The sequence below is a fragment of the Salvelinus namaycush genome, chromosome 3 (assembly GCF_016432855.1).
Source record: "Salvelinus namaycush isolate Seneca chromosome 3, SaNama_1.0, whole genome shotgun sequence".
Lineage (NCBI taxonomy): Eukaryota > Metazoa > Chordata > Actinopteri > Salmoniformes > Salmonidae > Salvelinus > Salvelinus namaycush.
The window spans coordinates 79,776,961-79,796,023 of NC_052309.1; the positions used below are offsets into that span (position 1 = coordinate 79,776,961).

Consider the following 19,063-nt stretch of genomic DNA (forward strand, 5'->3'; position numbering starts at 1 on the left):
TCTACAACCACTGTGATTATTATTATCTGACCCTGCTGGTCATCTATGAACATTTGAACATCTTGGCCATGTACTGTTATAATCTCCACCCGGCACAGCCAGAAGAGGACTGGCCACCCCTCATAGCCTGGTTCCTCTCTAGGTTTCTTTCTAGGTTCTGACCTTTCTAGGGAGTTTTTCCTAGGCACCGTGCTTCTACACCTGCATTGCTTGCTGTTTGGGGTTTTAGGCTGGGTTTCTGTATAGCACTTTGTGACATCAGCTGACGTAAGAAGGGCTTTATAAATAAATTTGATTGATTGAAATCTGATGGCAAAATGGTAAAGAACATCTAGCCGCTCGAGAGCACCCTTACCTGCCGATCTATAAATGATGTCTCCGTAATCTGGCATGGGTACGATGGTCATCTGAATCAGGGTTAGTTTGGCAGCTGGGGTGAAAGAGGAGCGATTACGATAGAGGAAACCAAGTCTAGATTTAACTTTAGCCTGCAGCTTTGATATGTGCTGAGAGAAGGACCGTGTACCGTCTAGTCATACTCCCAAGTACTTGTATGAGGTGACTACCTCAAGCTCTAAACTCTTGAGGTAGTAATCACACCTGTGGGGAGGGGCATTCTTCTTACCAAACCACATGACCTTTGTTTTGGAGGTGTTCAGAACAAGGTTAAGGGTAGAGAATGTTTGTTGGACACTAAGAAAGCTTTGTTGTAGAGCGATTAGCACAAAATCCAGGGAGGCGCCAGAGTATTAATAGAGTATTAATAAATGTGGGAGGTCTCACTGTTCTTTTGCATTGATTTGCAATATAGCAATAAAACAACCAATAAATAAACTGGAGTATTTTTGATAAAAGCTAATATCTGACAACGTTCTCTTCAGTAATATAACAGAGCTTATCAATAGCCTCATATGTAGCAGGCCAGGTAGACTGATAAATTGTATGGCAAATTCATGATGTTAAAAATAAACATTTATATTTGGATAGTCATATATTTATATATATGCTATGAATTTGAAAGACAATATACAAATGTAAATGTTTATTAATATCATGAATTTGGCATTGTATTTATAGGGATACAGACTCTTCACACTGGCTTGTTAAAAAAGAGGGACACCATTGTGAGCCATTTGTCTTATTTTACCATTTATCCTGCTAGCTTGTACCCCTTGACCCCTGAAATAAGTTTTTAATGAGATATTGTCATTGCTATTTCTTTGAATATCAATCTTTTTTATATTACATTTTTCTTCATATTGTGCTTTCAGACTTACAGGCCATTGCTTTCCTTTATTGTGCAGCAATTATCCTGACCAAAAGGAATGGACTAAATAATTCATTACAAAAGCGAAAACTAGTAAAAAAGGTCTTACTTCATGTGTTTCAAATGCTCCATTGCCACTTGCCAGAGTTACTCTGTATGAAGACCAGTAAAGAAAATCCCTGTACAGGTTTTATTTGTTGGATAGTTCGTACATTTTTCTGTGACACCAAGCTAAAAATGTACACTCATATTTTCACAGTCAGATGAAAGATAAAATAAATTGATACATCATCCTTAAATTTCATAAGCTCATTTTAATATTCTCAGGTCATTAAATATTTTACACATTCTGCCCAGCAAGATATTCTCATTTGAATGTTCTACAGTAAAACTGCAAACATTTAAATGTATGCAATGATATCCAGCCAATTTAATAGTTTACTACTGTACCAGTATTTTACCAGCAGTCAACTAAGTTTCAATTATATCTGGTAATCTAAAAAGATGTGAACTACACTGTGTACTAAACCTCTAGATTCTGTGTACATTGTGAATATTATAGGAGTCAATCAATCACAGTCTGAAAACAGTTCAGGTGCCATGCATTTAAGAAACAAATACTGGCATATCAGCTGAAATAATTAGGGGCCGGTCAGGTCCATTAGAATGGTTGCAACATCCAGAACAGTAGGCAATTTCATTACAGATACATGTGTGGCTATATACAGGGATACAAGATGGCATTATGAGTAATTACAGATCAACAGCACCATACATACATACATACAGCTTAGCTTTTAAAGAGAGAGTGTTGCATATGCCATGGCTGAGAGAGCCAGTGAGTGTGTTTGTTTGTGTGGTTGCTTGCCTTCTTACATCAATGGATTAACCTGAGCTCAAATAGATGAGAGACATTTAGTTACTCTGCAAAGCACAATTATTTCTCTATTTATATATCAGCACAAAGTCCATTGCACAGTGACGGCAGCACCCTCACAACATTGGATGGAGGCCACATGATCCTGTCCATCAATGCTGTTACGTTTTAAATTGCTTTACACATAAGAAGCAAGGTTTCATTTAAGATACCAACCACAATTCTTAAAGTCACATACATGGAAGAGGTGGGAAGATTCAAAGAGCATGATTCCAGTATCTCCAAATCATATATTCCACAAGTGATTAAACACTATAAATACATTTCCAGATGTTAAATCACTGTACTGTATCCACATTAGAGATGGTCTCACATCGAGATGAACCAAGACCATGGTATATTCATTCAGTTACTAGTTGTACTTACATGTAAGTGTGTGTGTAGGATAGAGAAAAGTGTGAGAATGTTGATATCATACAGACGTGACTGATCACCAGTCTTAGTACACGTGGTGTTTTAGTTTGTACATTTCCTGTCTTAGTTTAACACTGCAGTATGGGATGAAGCAACTCTTTAGGTCATTGTTTTGTTGTTGTTGTTGTTGTTCCAGGCTTCCGTTATTACTTGTTCTACAGTCAGTCAACGTACATGGGGGAGCTGGGAGAAGTAGGCATCTGATCCAGGATTCTGCAGACGTAACTGGCAACATCCACCGAGCGCTCCTCATACATCAGAATGAAAGCATGTTTCTGTATTGAACGGACACAGAAACATGTTATAACATGTAATAATATGTACGGGCGATAAGTATCTCTGCATGTAATACAATTACATTAATTCATATTTAGTAATTTAGCAGACACCCGTATGCATACATTTTCATACACCCACCCCCTCCGGTACTGTGGGAATCAAACCTTGAACTGTAAGTGTCATGCTCTACCAACTGAGCCACACGAGACGTACATACTTACCAGAAGCTCTTTGTACTTTGGCCTTTTTGACTCATCCTTTGTAAGGCTAAAGTGGGAAAAGGGAATAAATAATAAAAATTCTTCTCTGCAATAAACCACATCATGGGTCTCCTCAAGACTTAAAACAGACATTACATGTTTTGGCCACCAGGGGGAAATCAAATCCAGAGGATGTCTCATGCAGAAGATTACCTTATGAATTTCACATCTTTTATTATTTGTGGGTGAATACTGCGAAAGTATGCAGTAGTTTACATTGACAATATTGCTCTGCAGTGATTCAATGTACTTCAACTTATACTATATCATCGTGAATATAACATTGAAGCAGTGCCAGCAGAAGTTGTATCTTTGTCCTTTACCACAGATTGACAAAGTTGATGAATTTGGGGGAGAACTGCCTGTCTTCTGAGTTGGTAAGCTGTGGAGGTTCTCCCTTCACCACCTGTGTCAACTGGTCAAACACACTGTTCCACTTTGGATAGGGAAACCGCCCAGTCGCCAGCTCGTACTGTAAAAAAAAACAACCCACAAAGACAACATGGTGAGTCTACAGTTAGTATATTATTCTTTGTGTTTTTGTAATATTGTATCTTGTTTTGTGGATTTAACATTCAGTGTATCTTCAAATAGCTCTTTGAATGTTAAAGACAATGTGGACAAGAGGGTTGATGACCCACCAGTGTTATCCCCAAACTCCATACGTCTGACCGGACGTCATAGCCTTGTCTGGAGGCACTTGGGTCTATCCTCTCAGGCTGTGGAAGAGACATGGAAAACATGTTACAATTCATCATAGTGATATCATAGATGGGCCTTTAAAGAGAAAAACTAAAATGAAGAACAAACATTAAAATAAATGTCAAAATTAGACAACTTGGGGGGAAAAAAATCTAAACAGAGACTTGTGAGACAAGTGTGTATACAGTCCTCACCATATGCATTTGGACAGTGAAGCTCATCTTATTTTGGCTCTATACTCCAGTATTTTGGATAATCATGTGATGACTGAAACAATGGTATAAAAATAACACCATATATTTGAGGGTCTGTTTTATCCTTTTCAAATTAAAGCACTTTATGTATCTAGTTCCCCCATTTTAAGAAATCACAAGTATTTGGACAAATTCACAGTAATCTGAAGGTTCGTTTTTGGTTCCATATAATTTCTCACACAACTGTATCAAGCTTGTAACTCTATAAACGCGTTTGCTTTTTGGATGCATTTGTAGTTTGTTTTGGGTGCGTTTGAACTTTTAGGCCAGGTCTTGTTCAATTGTAAGCGAATGGTGAATAGTAGTGATGGGAAAGGCGTCGGTGCTTTCACCGAAAAATGGCTCATTAAACAGAGCGTCATTATCTGTTCACAACGTACATTAGTGGCATCTGCATGTGATTATCAAGATTTTTTTCTCCATTGTTTTCATAAAAATTCAGTGGCGCAACGGTAAATCGCTGGATTTAGTAGCCTATGATCAGTTGGAATACCAGGTTCACATCTGACGTCAGGCTTCCTTTTTTTGCCCTTCAAGTTAACTATTTCTCAAAAACGGAATCTATGGCATTATTTAGGATCCTTAAGACAGAGACAAATACTTTTAGTCAGCCACCAATTGTGCAAGTTCTCCCACTTAAAAAGATGAGAGGCCTGTAATTTTCATCATAGGTACACTTCAACTATGACAGACAAAATGAGGAAAATTATGCAAATTATGGTGGAAAATAAGTATTTGGTCACCTACAAACAAGCAAGATTTCTGGCTCTCACAGACCTGTAACTTCTTCTTTAAGAGGCTCCTCTGTCCTCCACTCGTTACCTGTATTAATGGCACCCGTTTGAACTTGTTATCAGTATAAAAGACACCTGTCCACAACCTCAAACAGTCACACTCCAAACTCCACTATGGCCAAGACCAAAGAGCTGTCAAAGGACACCAGAAACAAAATTGTAGACCTGCACCAGGCTGGGAAGACTGAATCTGCAATAGGTAAGCAGCTTGGTTTGAAGAAATCAACTGTGGGAGCAATTATTAGGAAATGGAAGACATACAAGACCACTGATAATCTCCCTTGATCTGGGGCTCCACGCAAGATCTCACCCCGTGGGGTCAAAATGATCACAAGAACGGTGAGCAAACATCTCAGAACCACACGGGGGGACCTAGTGAATGACCTGCAGAGAGCTGGGACCAAAGTAACAAAGCCTACCATCAGTAACACACTACGCCGCCAGGGACTCAAATCCTGCAGTGCCAGACGTGTCCCCCTGCTTAAGCCAGTACATGTCCAGGCCCGTCTGAAGTTTGCTAGAAAGCATTTGGATGATCCAGAAGAAGATTGGGAGAATGTCATATGGTCAGATGAAACCAAAATATAACTTTTTGGTAAAAACTCAACTCGTCGTGTTTGGAGGACAAAGAATGCTGAGTTGCATCCAAATAACACCATACCTACTGTGAAGCATGGGGGTGGAAACATCATGCTTTGGGGCTGTTTTTCTGCAAAGGGACCAGGACGACTGATCCGTGTAAAGGAAAGAATGAATGGGGCCATGTATCGTGAGATTTTGAGTGAAAACCTCCTTCCATCAGCAAGGGCATTGAAGATGAAACGTGGCTGGGTCTTTCAGCATGACAATGATCCCAAACACACCGCCCGGGCAACGAAGGAGTGGCTTCGTAAGAAGCATTTCAAGGTCCTGGAGTGGCCTAGCCAGCCTCCAGATCTCAACCCCATAGAAAATCTTTGGAGGGAGTTGAAAGTCCGTGTTGCCAAGCAACAGCCCCAAAACATCACTGCTCTAGAGGAGATCTGCATGGAGGAATGGGCCAAAATACCAGCAACAGTGTGTGAAAACCTTGTGAAGACTTACAGAAAACGTTTTCCCTCATTTTGTCTGTCATAGTTGAAGTGTACCTATGATGAAAATTACAGGCCTCTCTCATCTTTTTAAGTGGGAGAACTTGCACAATTGGTGGCTGACTAATTACTTTTTTGCCCCACTGTACAAGGGGGTACCAGTTGAGGTAATATGTACATGTGGGTAAAGTTATTAAAGTGACTATGCATAGATGATAAGAGAGTAGCAGCAGTGTAAAAGATGGGGAGAGGGGCAATGCAAATAGTCTGGGTAGCCATTTGATTAGGTGTTCTTGTCTTATGGCTTGGGGGTAGAAGCTGTTTAGAAGCCTCTTGGACCTAGACTTGGCGCTCTGGTACCGCTTGCCGTGCGGTAGCATAGAGAACAGTCTATGACTAGAGTGGCTGGAGTCTTTGACAATTTTTAGGGCCTTCCTCTGACACTGCCTGGTACAGAGGTCCTGGATGGCAGGAAGCTTGGCCTCAGTGATGTACTGGGCCGTTCACACTACCATCTGTAGTGCCTTGCGGTCGGAGGCCGGGCAGTTGCCAAACCAGGCAGTGATGCAATCAGTCAGGATGCTCTCAATGGTGCAGCTGTAGAACCTTTTGAGGATCTGAGGACCCATGCCAAAACTTTTCAGTCTCCTGCGGGGGAATAGGTTTGGTCGTACCCTCTTCACGACTGTCTTGGTGTGCTTGGACCATGTTAGTTTGTTGGTGATGTAGACACCAAGGAACTTGAAGCTCTCAACCTGCTCCACTGCAGCCCCGGCAATGAGAATGGGGGTGTGCGCAGTCCTCTTTTTCCCTGTAGTCCACAATCATCTCCTTTGTCTTGAATAGATTCACTGTCCAAATACATATGGTGAGGACTGTATTATTGAGTGCATTAATTATCATAGGCACTCAATTCTGTCTATTCAACAGAATACAACATACACCCAAGGGCTGCCCACATTTAGTCAACTGGTCGATTGTTTAGTCGATAGGCTGTTGGTCAACTGAGATGTTTTTAGTCGAGCAGTCGTAAATATTTATTTTATGGCACACCTGTGATTTGCGCTACTCTGAGTGGACTAATCCATTGAGGAGGACTCTGGGATGCCACGTTCCTAGAAAAAGGGGAGTGTGGCTAAGATCACAGAGGAAGAAAGGTCCAACTCGGCGGAAAATCTTTTTTTAACCTTATCAGTATATTCATAATCTTTACAAAGATGCACAAGGCACGTCTCTCGAGAATGCGCTCTTGCGCGTTCATTGTTTCATAACTTCATTGTGTTTACTGTTTGCCCTAATTATTAGTGTATATCAATTCCTCATTACATATAATCACCAGTAGTAGCCAACATTTACCATTAATTCGCATAATGTCTAATCTACAATGTTTGTTTACGGTAATTTCTGTTAATGCATTCAATATATTATTAGTCGTTTACCATTCCCATTGTCAGAGTGGACACATTTGCGGAGCTCACCACCTATGCTACACGTGTAAGAAACGAGTTGGTTTATTTCCTGTCATTTAAGAGTTGTCAATTTATTATTTTTTTTGTTTGTTTGGAGCACACCCGATTACGCATATAGAAGTAGGCCTAGGTTACTTGGACTGCGGGCAAATGTAGGCCTATAAAATGTGCCCATTTGAGATGTCTGATAGTATTTCTGATTCTCTTAACCCACCATCACTAATGAGCTGTAGAGCTTCTCAAAGGAATTTTTTCTTGACCTCAAACTGCAAGTAAACTAAGTCTGTTTTTAGAATCCATTGAAAATGGATTACTCAACGTATTAGAACATAAATCCAGCGCTCTCCCTTCCGATAACCACTTGGCATGAAAGGAAACAATGTAATGCTCGGATCCAGTGGAAACATCATAAAATACCGGATTACTTATTTTCCCTTGCACAAGTAACCTACAGCTGTGTATGTCCCTGTCGTGGGAAACTCTGAGGGCCCAGAATATTTGATACAATGTTGCAAGTTGGCTAGCGCAAGCTTCGGGTAGGACTGTTGAAACGTTTCAAGTTTGTTGCACAGGCCACGCGTAACCAATGTGATTTAAAGGATATTTATTTTTAAATCAGGATATTGTTTACCTGAAGGCTGCAATGTTTTTATTTGTTGGCTTTATGTAGACTATTCTTACATCGTTGGCAATAGAAGTTATTTTATATTTGTAGTATTGTTTTCATTTAGATAGAATTTAGATTCACCACATGACAAAGAGATTGAGATACAAAAACATTATAAATTAAATCAAACTGTTTCACAAAAATGAGCATATGAAAATCATAACTGGCATGCAGATCGGTAGAAATTGTAAAATAAAATGGCACTCCAAATGGAAAAGTATGTCGACCCCTGGTGTAGCCTATTACCGGATACTTCAGGAGCATAACGCAGAATCCAGGAAAGCCAGCGGGGGGTAGACGATCTTGATCACTGGCTCCCTCGAGTCGTGTGTGTGTGTTAATTATTTAAAATCAAACTGTGCTTAAAGTACCAGACAAGCTCAATACACATAGTTCATTTTAAAACACATAGGGTGTGTATATAAAAAAAATATAAAATGTAAACATTTTAGACCAATAGAATGATCGAAAGACTACTCTTGGTCGACCAAGATGAATTTTTAGTCTGGGACAGCCCTACGGAAAACCCTGTCCATGTCCTCATTGCCTGGTTCTACATGCCTTTCATAATAACCACCTCAGCCAGCTACTTCACGTATGACCTCACCTTCACACATATAAAAAGAATGCAGTGGTTCCAAACAGTGCCAAGGTCATCAGAAGCAGACTTCTACCAGCCGTGCTGCTGAGTGGAGGGAGCACCTCTTCTCCTCTGGCTCATTCATTCATTCATTCATTCATCAGAAATAGAAGACGTCACCCATTCACAGCAGTTGGACAGAATTCTCTGACCGCAGCACTGATGTGTTTTATGGCATAGTGGCTACAGCACGAGCTCAACTCTGCCAAGACTGAAAAAGATCTGGCTGCCCAGCTCTCACCTAGGACACAGCTACTCAGACTTGTTATGAACTCAAAACACAACTACTCAGACCTACTACACTGTGTATAAAACATTAAGAACACCTGCTCTTTCCATGACAGACTGAACAGGTGAAAGCTATGATCCCTTATTGATGTCACTTGTTAAATCCACTTCAATCAGTATATATGAAGGGGAGGAGACGGGTTAAAGGATGTTTTAGCCTTGAGACAAGCGAGACATGGTTGGTGTATGTGTGCCATTCAGAGGGTGAATGGGCAAGGCAAAATATGTAAGTGCCTTTGAACAGAGTATGGTAGTAGTTGGCAGGCGCACCGGTTTGTCAAGAATTGCAACGCTGCTGGGTTTTTCCACGCGCAACAGTTTCCTGTGTGTATCAAGAATGGTCCACCACCCAAAGGTCATCCAGCTTGACAACTGTAGGAAGCATTGGAGTCAACATGGGCCAGCCCACCATACATGTGGAACACTTTCGGCACCTTGTAGAGTCCATGCCCTGACGAATTGAGGCTGTTCTGAGGGCAAAAGGGGATGCAACTCAATATTAGGAAGGTGTTCCTAATGTTTTGTACACTGTATATTATCAACTCAAAACAACATCGGTGCACATTTAATTTAGATGTGTAATTGCTTTCAAATACAAAAAGTATTTCCTAATTAAAATGACTGAACTGTTGATTTAAGAATGCTTTGGTACATAATGGTAGTAGCAACATTAACCTGACACTACAGTGTGCAAAAGTATTAGTGAGCATATTCCAACATAAACATTTCAGACATGTGGCCACTTGCCAGCTAAATGAACTAAATCATAACAACCAGAGAGGAACAGAGCTAGACTGTCACCTGAACCAAATACCATGAACCAAATCTAACCTACTTAATTGTAGTGTAGTACAGAATATTCCATTGAAGTGAAATCAATCCCTCTCTAATATCTAGACCAAACAGAGACAAATGGTGCTAAAGCAATTAGCAATGGGGTGGCCAAGAAGCACCTGGCAGGTCTGCAATTTTTATATTTGAAAAAGGAAACTGGAGTCATGTGGGTTGGATTCCTGCACTGTGAGCTCACAGCTGAGAGCACCAACCCAAACAGCTTAATTCTGACATACATGAATGAAGTAACCCAGCCCTTCCTTGGCCTTCTGGTAGACGCGTGGCAGAGGTGTGCCCTACGTCCTGATAGGGAGATGCCAAATTTAGAATGGAAACTGGAGGTGCCGGGGCTCCCTTCTCCCATCAGCAATACCACCGGCAGAAAATAAACCCTGTGATGACGACACGATGAGCTCATTCAACTGCACTGCCAGCAGTTTGGACGACTTCAACCATGTCACATACACACAGACTGCATGAGATTACTCTGCAGCTCGTCCAAAACAGGAACAAGACAACAAGCATCAGCAAGAACAGATATCAGTAGCGACCATAATATAATTACCAACGCTGCCATCAACAATAAGGAAAGGGGAATCAGAGAGGTGTAGGGGGCTGCCTTAAATTGGCATCCACTTCATCAGCGCCCGGGGAGCAGTTGTTGTTAGGGGTTAACTGCCTTGCTAAAGGGCAGAACGGCAGCTTTTTCCACCTTGCCGGCTCAGAGATTCGAACCAGCGACCTTTCGATTACTGGCCCAACAATCTTAACTACCTGCCTCCCCTCAAAAACAACAACACTACAGTCTCCTTACAACTGACGATCACTACCAAGTCACTAAGTACCAAAACAGTTGAATTCTTATTATGTACTGGATCGTGTGAAAGTGAAATGTATTCTTAGATATAGCCTTAGTTGTACATCTTGCCTTTCAGCAATTAATGACATATTGCACCGAAATCCCCATATATCACTTACTGCCATGTACGGTCTGCACCCTGCATCTCTGGTTTTGGCAATGGAGTCCACCAGCTGCCCACTGATGCCAAAATCACAAAGCTTAATGTTGCCATTCCTGTCCAGGAGGATGTTGGATGGCTTGATGTCTGAGAGGAGAAACATATAGAAGAGATGACAAAGTTAGGCTAAGAGTCCTGGGTAAAGGAAGTGCCACTTATGTTGTGGTACAGTAAATAGAGCATTGTGAGGTAATAACGGCAATAAACATCTCAAATGAGGAAATAAAGAACAAGGTCTCCATTTTGGAGTCGTCTTACCTCTGTGAATTATTTTCAAGTATTCTTTTAAGTGGTTAAGTGCTTTCACAGTCTGTAATGAAAACACATAGCAACTAAATTAACATAGAGAAATATGTACCCTTTCTGTCAAATGAATCAGTGTAAATTATGTCAGGAGAAAATGCATGAAAACTTACAGCTAATGTTATTTTGCCTAATATTTCCTCTGGAATCACATCATCTAAAGCACAATATACATATTTGTAGAATTTGTCGAAGGAGGTAGACATAAGTTCCATACATATCCAACAGTCCCCCTGACAAAGAAAAGAATCATAAGACATAACATTACCGCGTGAAGACAATACACTGCTTATTGCTAACTACACAGAACGATTGATTGATTTCTCTATATAGGAAATGCATTGTGTCAATCAACAAAACAAAGAAGTGAAAATCTCGCATGGTCACCTCTCTGAAAAGAGCCCCGTAAAACTGAACTATGTAGAGACAGTCACTACTCCTCATGACCACATCCAGGTCCATTAGCAGCTGCTTCTGTTCCTTCTCATCAACCGTTGACCTAATCCTCTGTGGGAGACAAACATTGTAATCAGATGCATGTTGCTTTCAATTGTGACCATGGTTGGAAGTCACAGGATGTTGGTGGCACCGTAATTGGTGAGGACGGGCACGTGGTAAATGGCTGGAGTGGAATTAGTGGAAAGGTATCAACATCAAACACATGGTTTCCATGTGTTTGAGGCCATTCCATTCACTCTGTTCCAGCCACTATTACAAGCCTTCCTCCCCTTACCATGAGCAACATGTTACCATATCCTGCAATGGGAGTCAGTTACACTTTGGTGATTATGATGATTACTGAGTGTTCATTTCACAATATAGGCTAAGACTGATGAGCAGGCATAAATCTTGCCCTGAACACTTCCTGTAGTTTAGTCAATAAGAGGTCAGTAAGGGGCAGTCACCTTGACAGCCATTATCTGGTTGCTGGGCTTGTGCACCATCTTGTTGACAGAGCCGTAAGCGCCCCGCCCAATCTCCCCCAGGTCCTTGAGGTCCTCAGCCGTGAAGTCACAATCGCCACCAGCGGTCTTCAACCTCCCTGACGACTCGATACTATGCGTACGCAGCCTCTCTCTGGCCACAGAAATGGGTGGGAGACCGATAAGAAACACAATCTTTGTTAGTTGAGTTAATTTCACCTCAATCATATACTGAACAAAAATGTTAATGCAACATGAAACAATTTCAAAGATGTTGCTGTGTTATAGTTCATTTAAGGAAATCAGTCAGTTTATATAAATTAGGCCCTATTCTACGGATTTCCTATAACTGGGCAGGGGTACAGCTATGGGTGGGCATAGGCCCCCAGCCGATCCCGCAGGCGAAGAAGACGAATGTGGATGTCCTGGGCTTGCGTGGTTACACGTGGTCTGCGGTTGTGAGACCGTTTGGATGTACTGCCAATGTTTTTTTTTTTTTAAATGCCGTTGGAGGTGGCTTATGGTAGAGAAATAACATTAAATTCTCTGGCAACAGCGCTGGTGGACATTCCTGCAGTCAGCATGCCAATTGCATGCTGCCTCAAAACTTGACATCTGTGACATTGTGTTGTGACAAAACTGCACATTTTAGAGTGACCTTTTATTGTCCACAGCACAAGGTTCACCTGTGTAATGCTCATAACGTTTAATCAGCTTTTTGATTTGCCACACCTGTCAGGTGGATGGATTATCTCGACAAAGGATAAAGTGCTCATTAACAGGGATGTAAACAAATTTGTGCACAGAATCTGAGAGAAATAAGCTTTTTGTGCGTGTGGAACATTTCTGGAATCTTTTATTTCAGCTCATGAAACATGAGACCAACACTTTACATGTTGCGTATATATATATATATATATATGATACTGCACCTGAAAAAGGATAGTTAGTTGGCATCTGTTTGTTCAGTTTGCATTATCCAGCATCAGTAATTTGCTTGTCCAGGGTAACTTAGCAGGCTCATGTTATGATCTAATTACACAGCAAAGACACAGGGCTTATTCACATTCACTACAATGGTATTGCCCAAACAGGTACTTGAGGCTACATTCAGTTACTGTCTGTTTTCCATGAGCAGGTGGAGATAGAAATACAACAACTGCTAATCATTCCAACCTCACTTAGCCTGTCTTTATTGTGACAGATTGCCTGGGTACCTATACAGTACTGAATGTTACATTGACAATGTGTGGCTTTGGAGATGAAGAGTCTCAGCAGACTGTAGACTAGAGTGCAGAGTCATATAACAATTCATTATGCATGAGTTTGCATTGTGGCTAATGCAAATTCCACTCCATGTACATCTTCAGAAAACCACATCCATTGCAAAGTTGAGGTCAACTTACATGTGGGGGTTCTGGAATGGGGGTCCTGCTGTATTCAGAGTGAATCTGGTCGTTGGTTTAATCGGGGGATTGGCAAAATTTAACTTCAGTGCTTTGCGTTTACCTGATAGGGAAGAGGCAGAGTTTGTGAGATTGCACACAAGACATCTATGGCAGGGGTAGAGCCAAGGACCAGAAAACAACACTTACACACTCAAAAACAACATGAAAACAAACAGTTACCATACCACAGAATGAGAGACCAGTAAAGCAATGGAGAGGTAAATTTAACAAGAGTATTCAAGTAAATTTACTGAAGTCATGCAATCCACATCTAGGGACGATGGATGTAAGAGTAATGACCAGCTTCTTACCAAAGGCCTCCCTCTATATTTCTCTGTGAGAACATAGATTTCTTCTATAGATGGTGATTTTGGCTGATACTGAACTATATGGGATAGTCAACAAAACAGGTCTTGACCAAATTAAAATGAATCATGAGTAGGTCTAATCACAGGTTCTCAATCAAATATGTGTATGCTATATATGTGTATGCTATAGCCTCCGTGGCCAGAAACAGAAACCCCCTGGAGGAATTTTTACAAGACATGTCCTGGTTGTACCAGTGGACTCATTGCAGATGGTAGGTATATACTTTGACCAGTTCACTGAAGTTGATGCAGAGGCATACACTTCTCAGTAGACACCTGCTCTAAACCATAGCCTAGTACTAGATCACATCCCATACCATGGCTATTCAGGATGGAGGCTTAGCTACAATCCAACACTCACCTACCATGTTTTAGTAGGTTTTGCCTGGTAATTTAAACAATAATGAGGGAATAGGTGAGAATTTAAATTAAAAACAGACCATTTCTTTCTTGATTTTTACATTTAAAAAAATAAATAATTTAGGCTACCCCCCAGAGACTGTGAAACATGACATTGTGTAATGAGATTCTAACTCAACAAAAGCATTGATCTGACAGAACTGCATCTTTGAAAATACAAAATGTGACTTTTGGCTCATAACCACACATAAGAGTAAAATAGCCTACACTGCAGACTAGAAAATCTTGCCAGAGGAGAAGGAGCTTCCCAAGTAAAACTGTTTTGAGTTCACCTTGAAATGAAGGAAGCATTCTGTTCTCTCCACCCAAAACACCACAAGAATGTATGTACTCAAATTCCAATAAAATGGCACACGGCATTGGAAATTACACTAGTGTCTCCATGTCTCAACAGGCAAGTGTTTGTTTAAGTACAGCTCATGCCAAAAATCACTTACGTGTTCAAAAACAAAACAGCTGCAAACTGGTTTGAAAAACAATGTGACAAAACCCCAAGCATTACTAGCTAGTTTTGCTTGTTAGTAACAAGCTGACTAAAAGTGCTAAAACTAAAAAGGTAGAGCTTCCATTACAAATGTTTATTAAAAACACACCTAATTAATAAATACAAGCAAAAGGACTACACTTCTGTCAAGATAAAATACATTTCCAACACAGTGCTATTTTGTGTAGAAGGTTATCAGTTCAGGCCGAACCAAACAGTGGTAAAGACCAGTTGAAAGCCAAAGTGTGAATGTATATACACCAATGCTAATGGAAGCTCTTAGCCCTAGGCTTGTGCCGATGATGGATGATCAGAATATGGATTGGAACGTCTTGGTAAATGAACATTATGAAACTAAATTGTTTGGTGATAACTAATAGTAAGGTAAAAACATACAGGATGGTTAACACCAACTGTTGTTATTTTTTTTAAACTACAGAAAAGTTAAATCAATAAGACTCACAGTTGGACAAGCCTTTCATTCATTTGCATCAGTAAAATATTATGACCTAATGTCTTAAATCACAGACCAACATAAGCTGCACTCTAACTCTAGGATAATCAATGTTTAGCCTCAACTATTAGCCTTAACTATCAAAACCGGCACAAGCCTACTAGACCCCAACAACTCTTCACTTGGATTAGTTGAGAAAAGAGGACAGTCTCCCCCATACCAGACCATCAGGCGGAAGCAAAGGGTTGAGAACTGTTGGTACTGTAGCAAAAGAGGTTTGGCTTACTTGTGGGAGCTCCAGACAGGTTTATCTGAAACCCTAGGAGGTGAGAAGAGAACATTTCTTTTTCATATTTCACCTGTATTTAGGGTACTGTTTGACCGATAAACAAAAAAACAATCAACTTCTATTAGGAAACGTGGTGAAAACAAACACTGTTCTTCTCAGCTTCAGTTTAGACCAGGGAACGATGCAGCACTGTTTCCTAACACCCGGCACCACCTTGACTGACAACTATTTGAAGTATCTCAAACCAACTTGATTTTGCTAAATGAGGCTTCATTACTGGAAAGGTCTATGAATCACAGTTTGATACCAAGTGTGGACAACAACTACTACACACACTAAAACATGACCAACTAGCCCAATTGAAGAAATCCTGACTGGAAATATTTTATCTGGGCCTAACCTACATGCAATACTTAACTAAATAATTAGGGTACTTATCAGATGTTACCAGCTGAAATGGCAGCAGCCTTGTTATCAATGTTGCATGTTAGAGTTAATAATCACAAATGTACTTAGTTTGAAGCAGTAAAAGCTCCTTTGCGTAAGCCCCCCAAATTATACAATTTGAACAGAGACAACTGGCTGAATAGGTACTGTTGCTAAGGAAGGCCTACTAAAAACATAGGCTTACCTCTCTTGCACTTGTCTTCTCTATGCTATGGATGGTACATTTCCCAGACCCTATTGTATTCATGTTGTATGCACGTTTCCAAAAGAAACCAACCAATAACTGAAGAGTTAAAAACATATTTATTATTCAAAATCTGGAAGACCGTGTTCTGTTTTTGTTTTTTTTACTGTAAAATGTAACACTGCACTTTGAAATGTCCCTGTAAACAAGTGTGGCTATGGACTCGTGACATACTCAAATTATTTTCTGCTGAGTGAACTACCGAACTTTTATAACTTGGCCTCACATCAGTGAACTGGTAAACGTTTATGCTGAGCATTCCACCACACAGAAAAATGTATTGCTGGGGGGGGGGGGGATTAATCTACACACACATATAGCCAGAAACAACCAAGATAACTTTGGTATGATTGAGGATTAGCTCAGGCAGATTCAGTGGAGCTAATTGGGGTAGACCTATAAAAATAACAACCTACAAATGATTTTAAAAAATGGAGGGGTGTGAGATAGAAAATGAAATGCATCCACAAAATGATCCTTGCAGGGAGAGACAATAATAATTGAAGAAACTATTCTTGGGGCAGCTCACCATTGATCAGCATCAAGTCAGGAGGGTTATGGGAAGTTAGTAGCATTAAGGAAAGGGAAGAAAAATATCACAGAAATGTAGTTTCAATACTTTGACACTGACAGAAGTGGACCATAACATATGTTTCTTTCATTTACTACCTGTTAAATATCAGATTCAGAACGGCATGCAAAAGTATAGAACCAAATCCAAAAGGAACTAACGAGCTACGACAGTTATTGTTAAAGCATCAACAAAAAATGTATATATATATATATATATAATCTTTATAACATGTGTAATATTGACAGTAACGTTAGCTACCTGTTTCACTCTGACATCTCCAGCACGTGTTGGATTCTGTAAGTCAAAAAATGTATAGTTCGTAAAAACATAGCTAGCTAATTATGCATTGGGTGGACATTTAACAGATTTCTCCTGGTGGATGTAAGTTAACGTTATTTGAAATATAAGAGATTCTCATGCACAAGTTTCACCGAGCTAACAATAACTGCTTGGCCTAGGATACTTCGGGATTTTAGTAATAAAGCCCTTTATCTACTTCACAAGAGTCAGATCAAACATTTTTGTCTCTGCATCCAGTAGTTGAGGTAGATTCGCGAGCTAATGCTAACTAGCGTTAGTGCAATGACTGGAATTATATGGTAACTGCTACAGTAGCATGTTAGTAGATACAATGAATTTCCCCAAAAAAACATCCCAACATGATCTTGTTATTTTTAGAACTGCAACATATTGTAGTTAGCTAGTTAGAGGTAACCTGACATTGAAAGACAGTAAGCAACAACACATGACCACATCCAGATCAATCATGACAGGCCTTCTTATATTCTAGCTAGCTAACGTTATTTAGGCTAGCTAGTAATGCCGCTTGTTAGCCACCTTAGTTAACGTTACCTAGCAAGCGAGTTAACTTACTTACCAACTATTCACTAGTTAACGTACGCTATGTGGTTAGCTAACGTTGTTTTTGTTGTTACTTATTTCTAACAAAACACATTTTCAGAACCCATTATTTGATTAGAAGACAATGTTTTGGGTGTGAGGGCAATTGATTTTGACAGTAGCTAGCTAATGTCAACTGTAGACACCAAGCTAGCTAACTAACAAACTAGTAATAGTGTGTGAATACAACTGAGGAAAGTTATGTTAGTAAGTAGATAGGTAGCTTGCCAATATAGGTAGCTAGTTCGTTAGCATAGTCATTCGGTTACTCCCGTTAACACCCCTCACAAAAAAAAGATCTAGTTAACAAGCTGGTATTTTACAATCCTTACCTTGCATACTGCTCATTGTTGTTATATGTTGCGACTGGGATTGATGGTGATGTGAGCCTGTAGATCCTGCGTTATTGCTGTTGTGGCTGGTAGATGTTGTTGAGTTATTGGGGCTGGGAGTCGCCATTGTGTGTTTGAATTCCATCAGCAGCACTAGGCTGCAATGCAGAGAGCAACTTCGCCCTTACAAAACAAGACTGGAGAATAATCTAACTGGCTAGACTTCTTCGACTCAAATGTGCTTGGTGGATGTAGAGAGCGCTACCGAACAAGACTGTAACCACCAACAAACAGTAAGAAATCGGGACAGTGTTTGACAGTCCAGTAACCATTTTCCACATAGAGTCGAGACCAAAGATGGTCGATAAATAAAGACTATTTAGTCAGGCATTTTACCATTGAAAATGTGTCAGTTCCGGCTTACTTAACTGGGTGTGTCTCCCATAGACACCAATGCAATAGCAGCTTGGTCTGGTCTACTTAGTTTAAATGAACCAGAAAAAAACAGACAAAAACAGCGAGTGGGGTGTCTCGCTTCCTCTTTCTTCTTTGGTCGAGACTCAGTCAGCTGACCAAATGTCACTTGCGAACGTGAACACCCACAGCTTCCAACGCGACGCTGCTGTGTTTGTGGACAGAGTTCGAGGAACACAGATCTAGGCTCAGATAACCATACCGCCAGCGTTAACCTAAAGCACTATGGGGAAGACAAATATCTGACCGTGTATCAGTGGGCAGGGGCGATTTCTAGTCTAATTCTATTAGGCTATGAACGACCATACAGTTAACAGTAAAATGTCAGTTTACGCACATTAAAGTATGAATACTGTCCAGAATTGTTTTTATTTTAAAGTAGCCAAATCAGTATTTATTGTAACAGTAACACATATGTAACTTTTAATCGTTTTCCTTATTCATATATATTCAGAAAGCAGTTTTCAGGAAAATAAAGATAGAAAACAACGAGTCTTGGCGACTTTGCA

At 40.3% G+C, this 19,063-nt stretch overlaps 1 protein-coding gene across 3 annotated transcripts; it reads right to left on the bottom strand.

Moving 5' to 3' along the window:
• Window positions 1-1,443: 1,443 nt before the first annotated feature.
• LOC120039974 (dual specificity mitogen-activated protein kinase kinase 4-like) lies at window positions 1,444-18,453 on the bottom strand. Of its 3 annotated transcripts, XM_038985296.1 has the most exons (13): window positions 18,081-18,453; window positions 17,107-17,142; window positions 15,581-15,613; window positions 13,527-13,629; window positions 12,103-12,274; window positions 11,585-11,704; window positions 11,311-11,430; window positions 11,153-11,204; window positions 10,854-10,981; window positions 3,799-3,876; window positions 3,481-3,629; window positions 3,119-3,164; window positions 1,444-2,893 (listed from the first exon to the last, which is right to left on the bottom strand). In XM_038985296.1, exons 1-13 carry the CDS (start codon window positions 18,223-18,225, stop codon window positions 2,780-2,782), a joined length of 1,296 nt encoding a protein of 431 aa, XP_038841224.1. In that variant the 5' UTR covers window positions 18,226-18,453; the 3' UTR covers window positions 1,444-2,779. The 3 variants fall into 3 exon arrangements, with proteins under 3 accessions (XP_038841224.1, XP_038841228.1, XP_038841237.1); XM_038985300.1 differs by lacking the exon at window positions 15,581-15,613; XM_038985309.1 differs by lacking the exons at window positions 15,581-15,613; window positions 17,107-17,142.
• Between the last annotated feature and the right edge of the window lie 610 nt (window positions 18,454-19,063).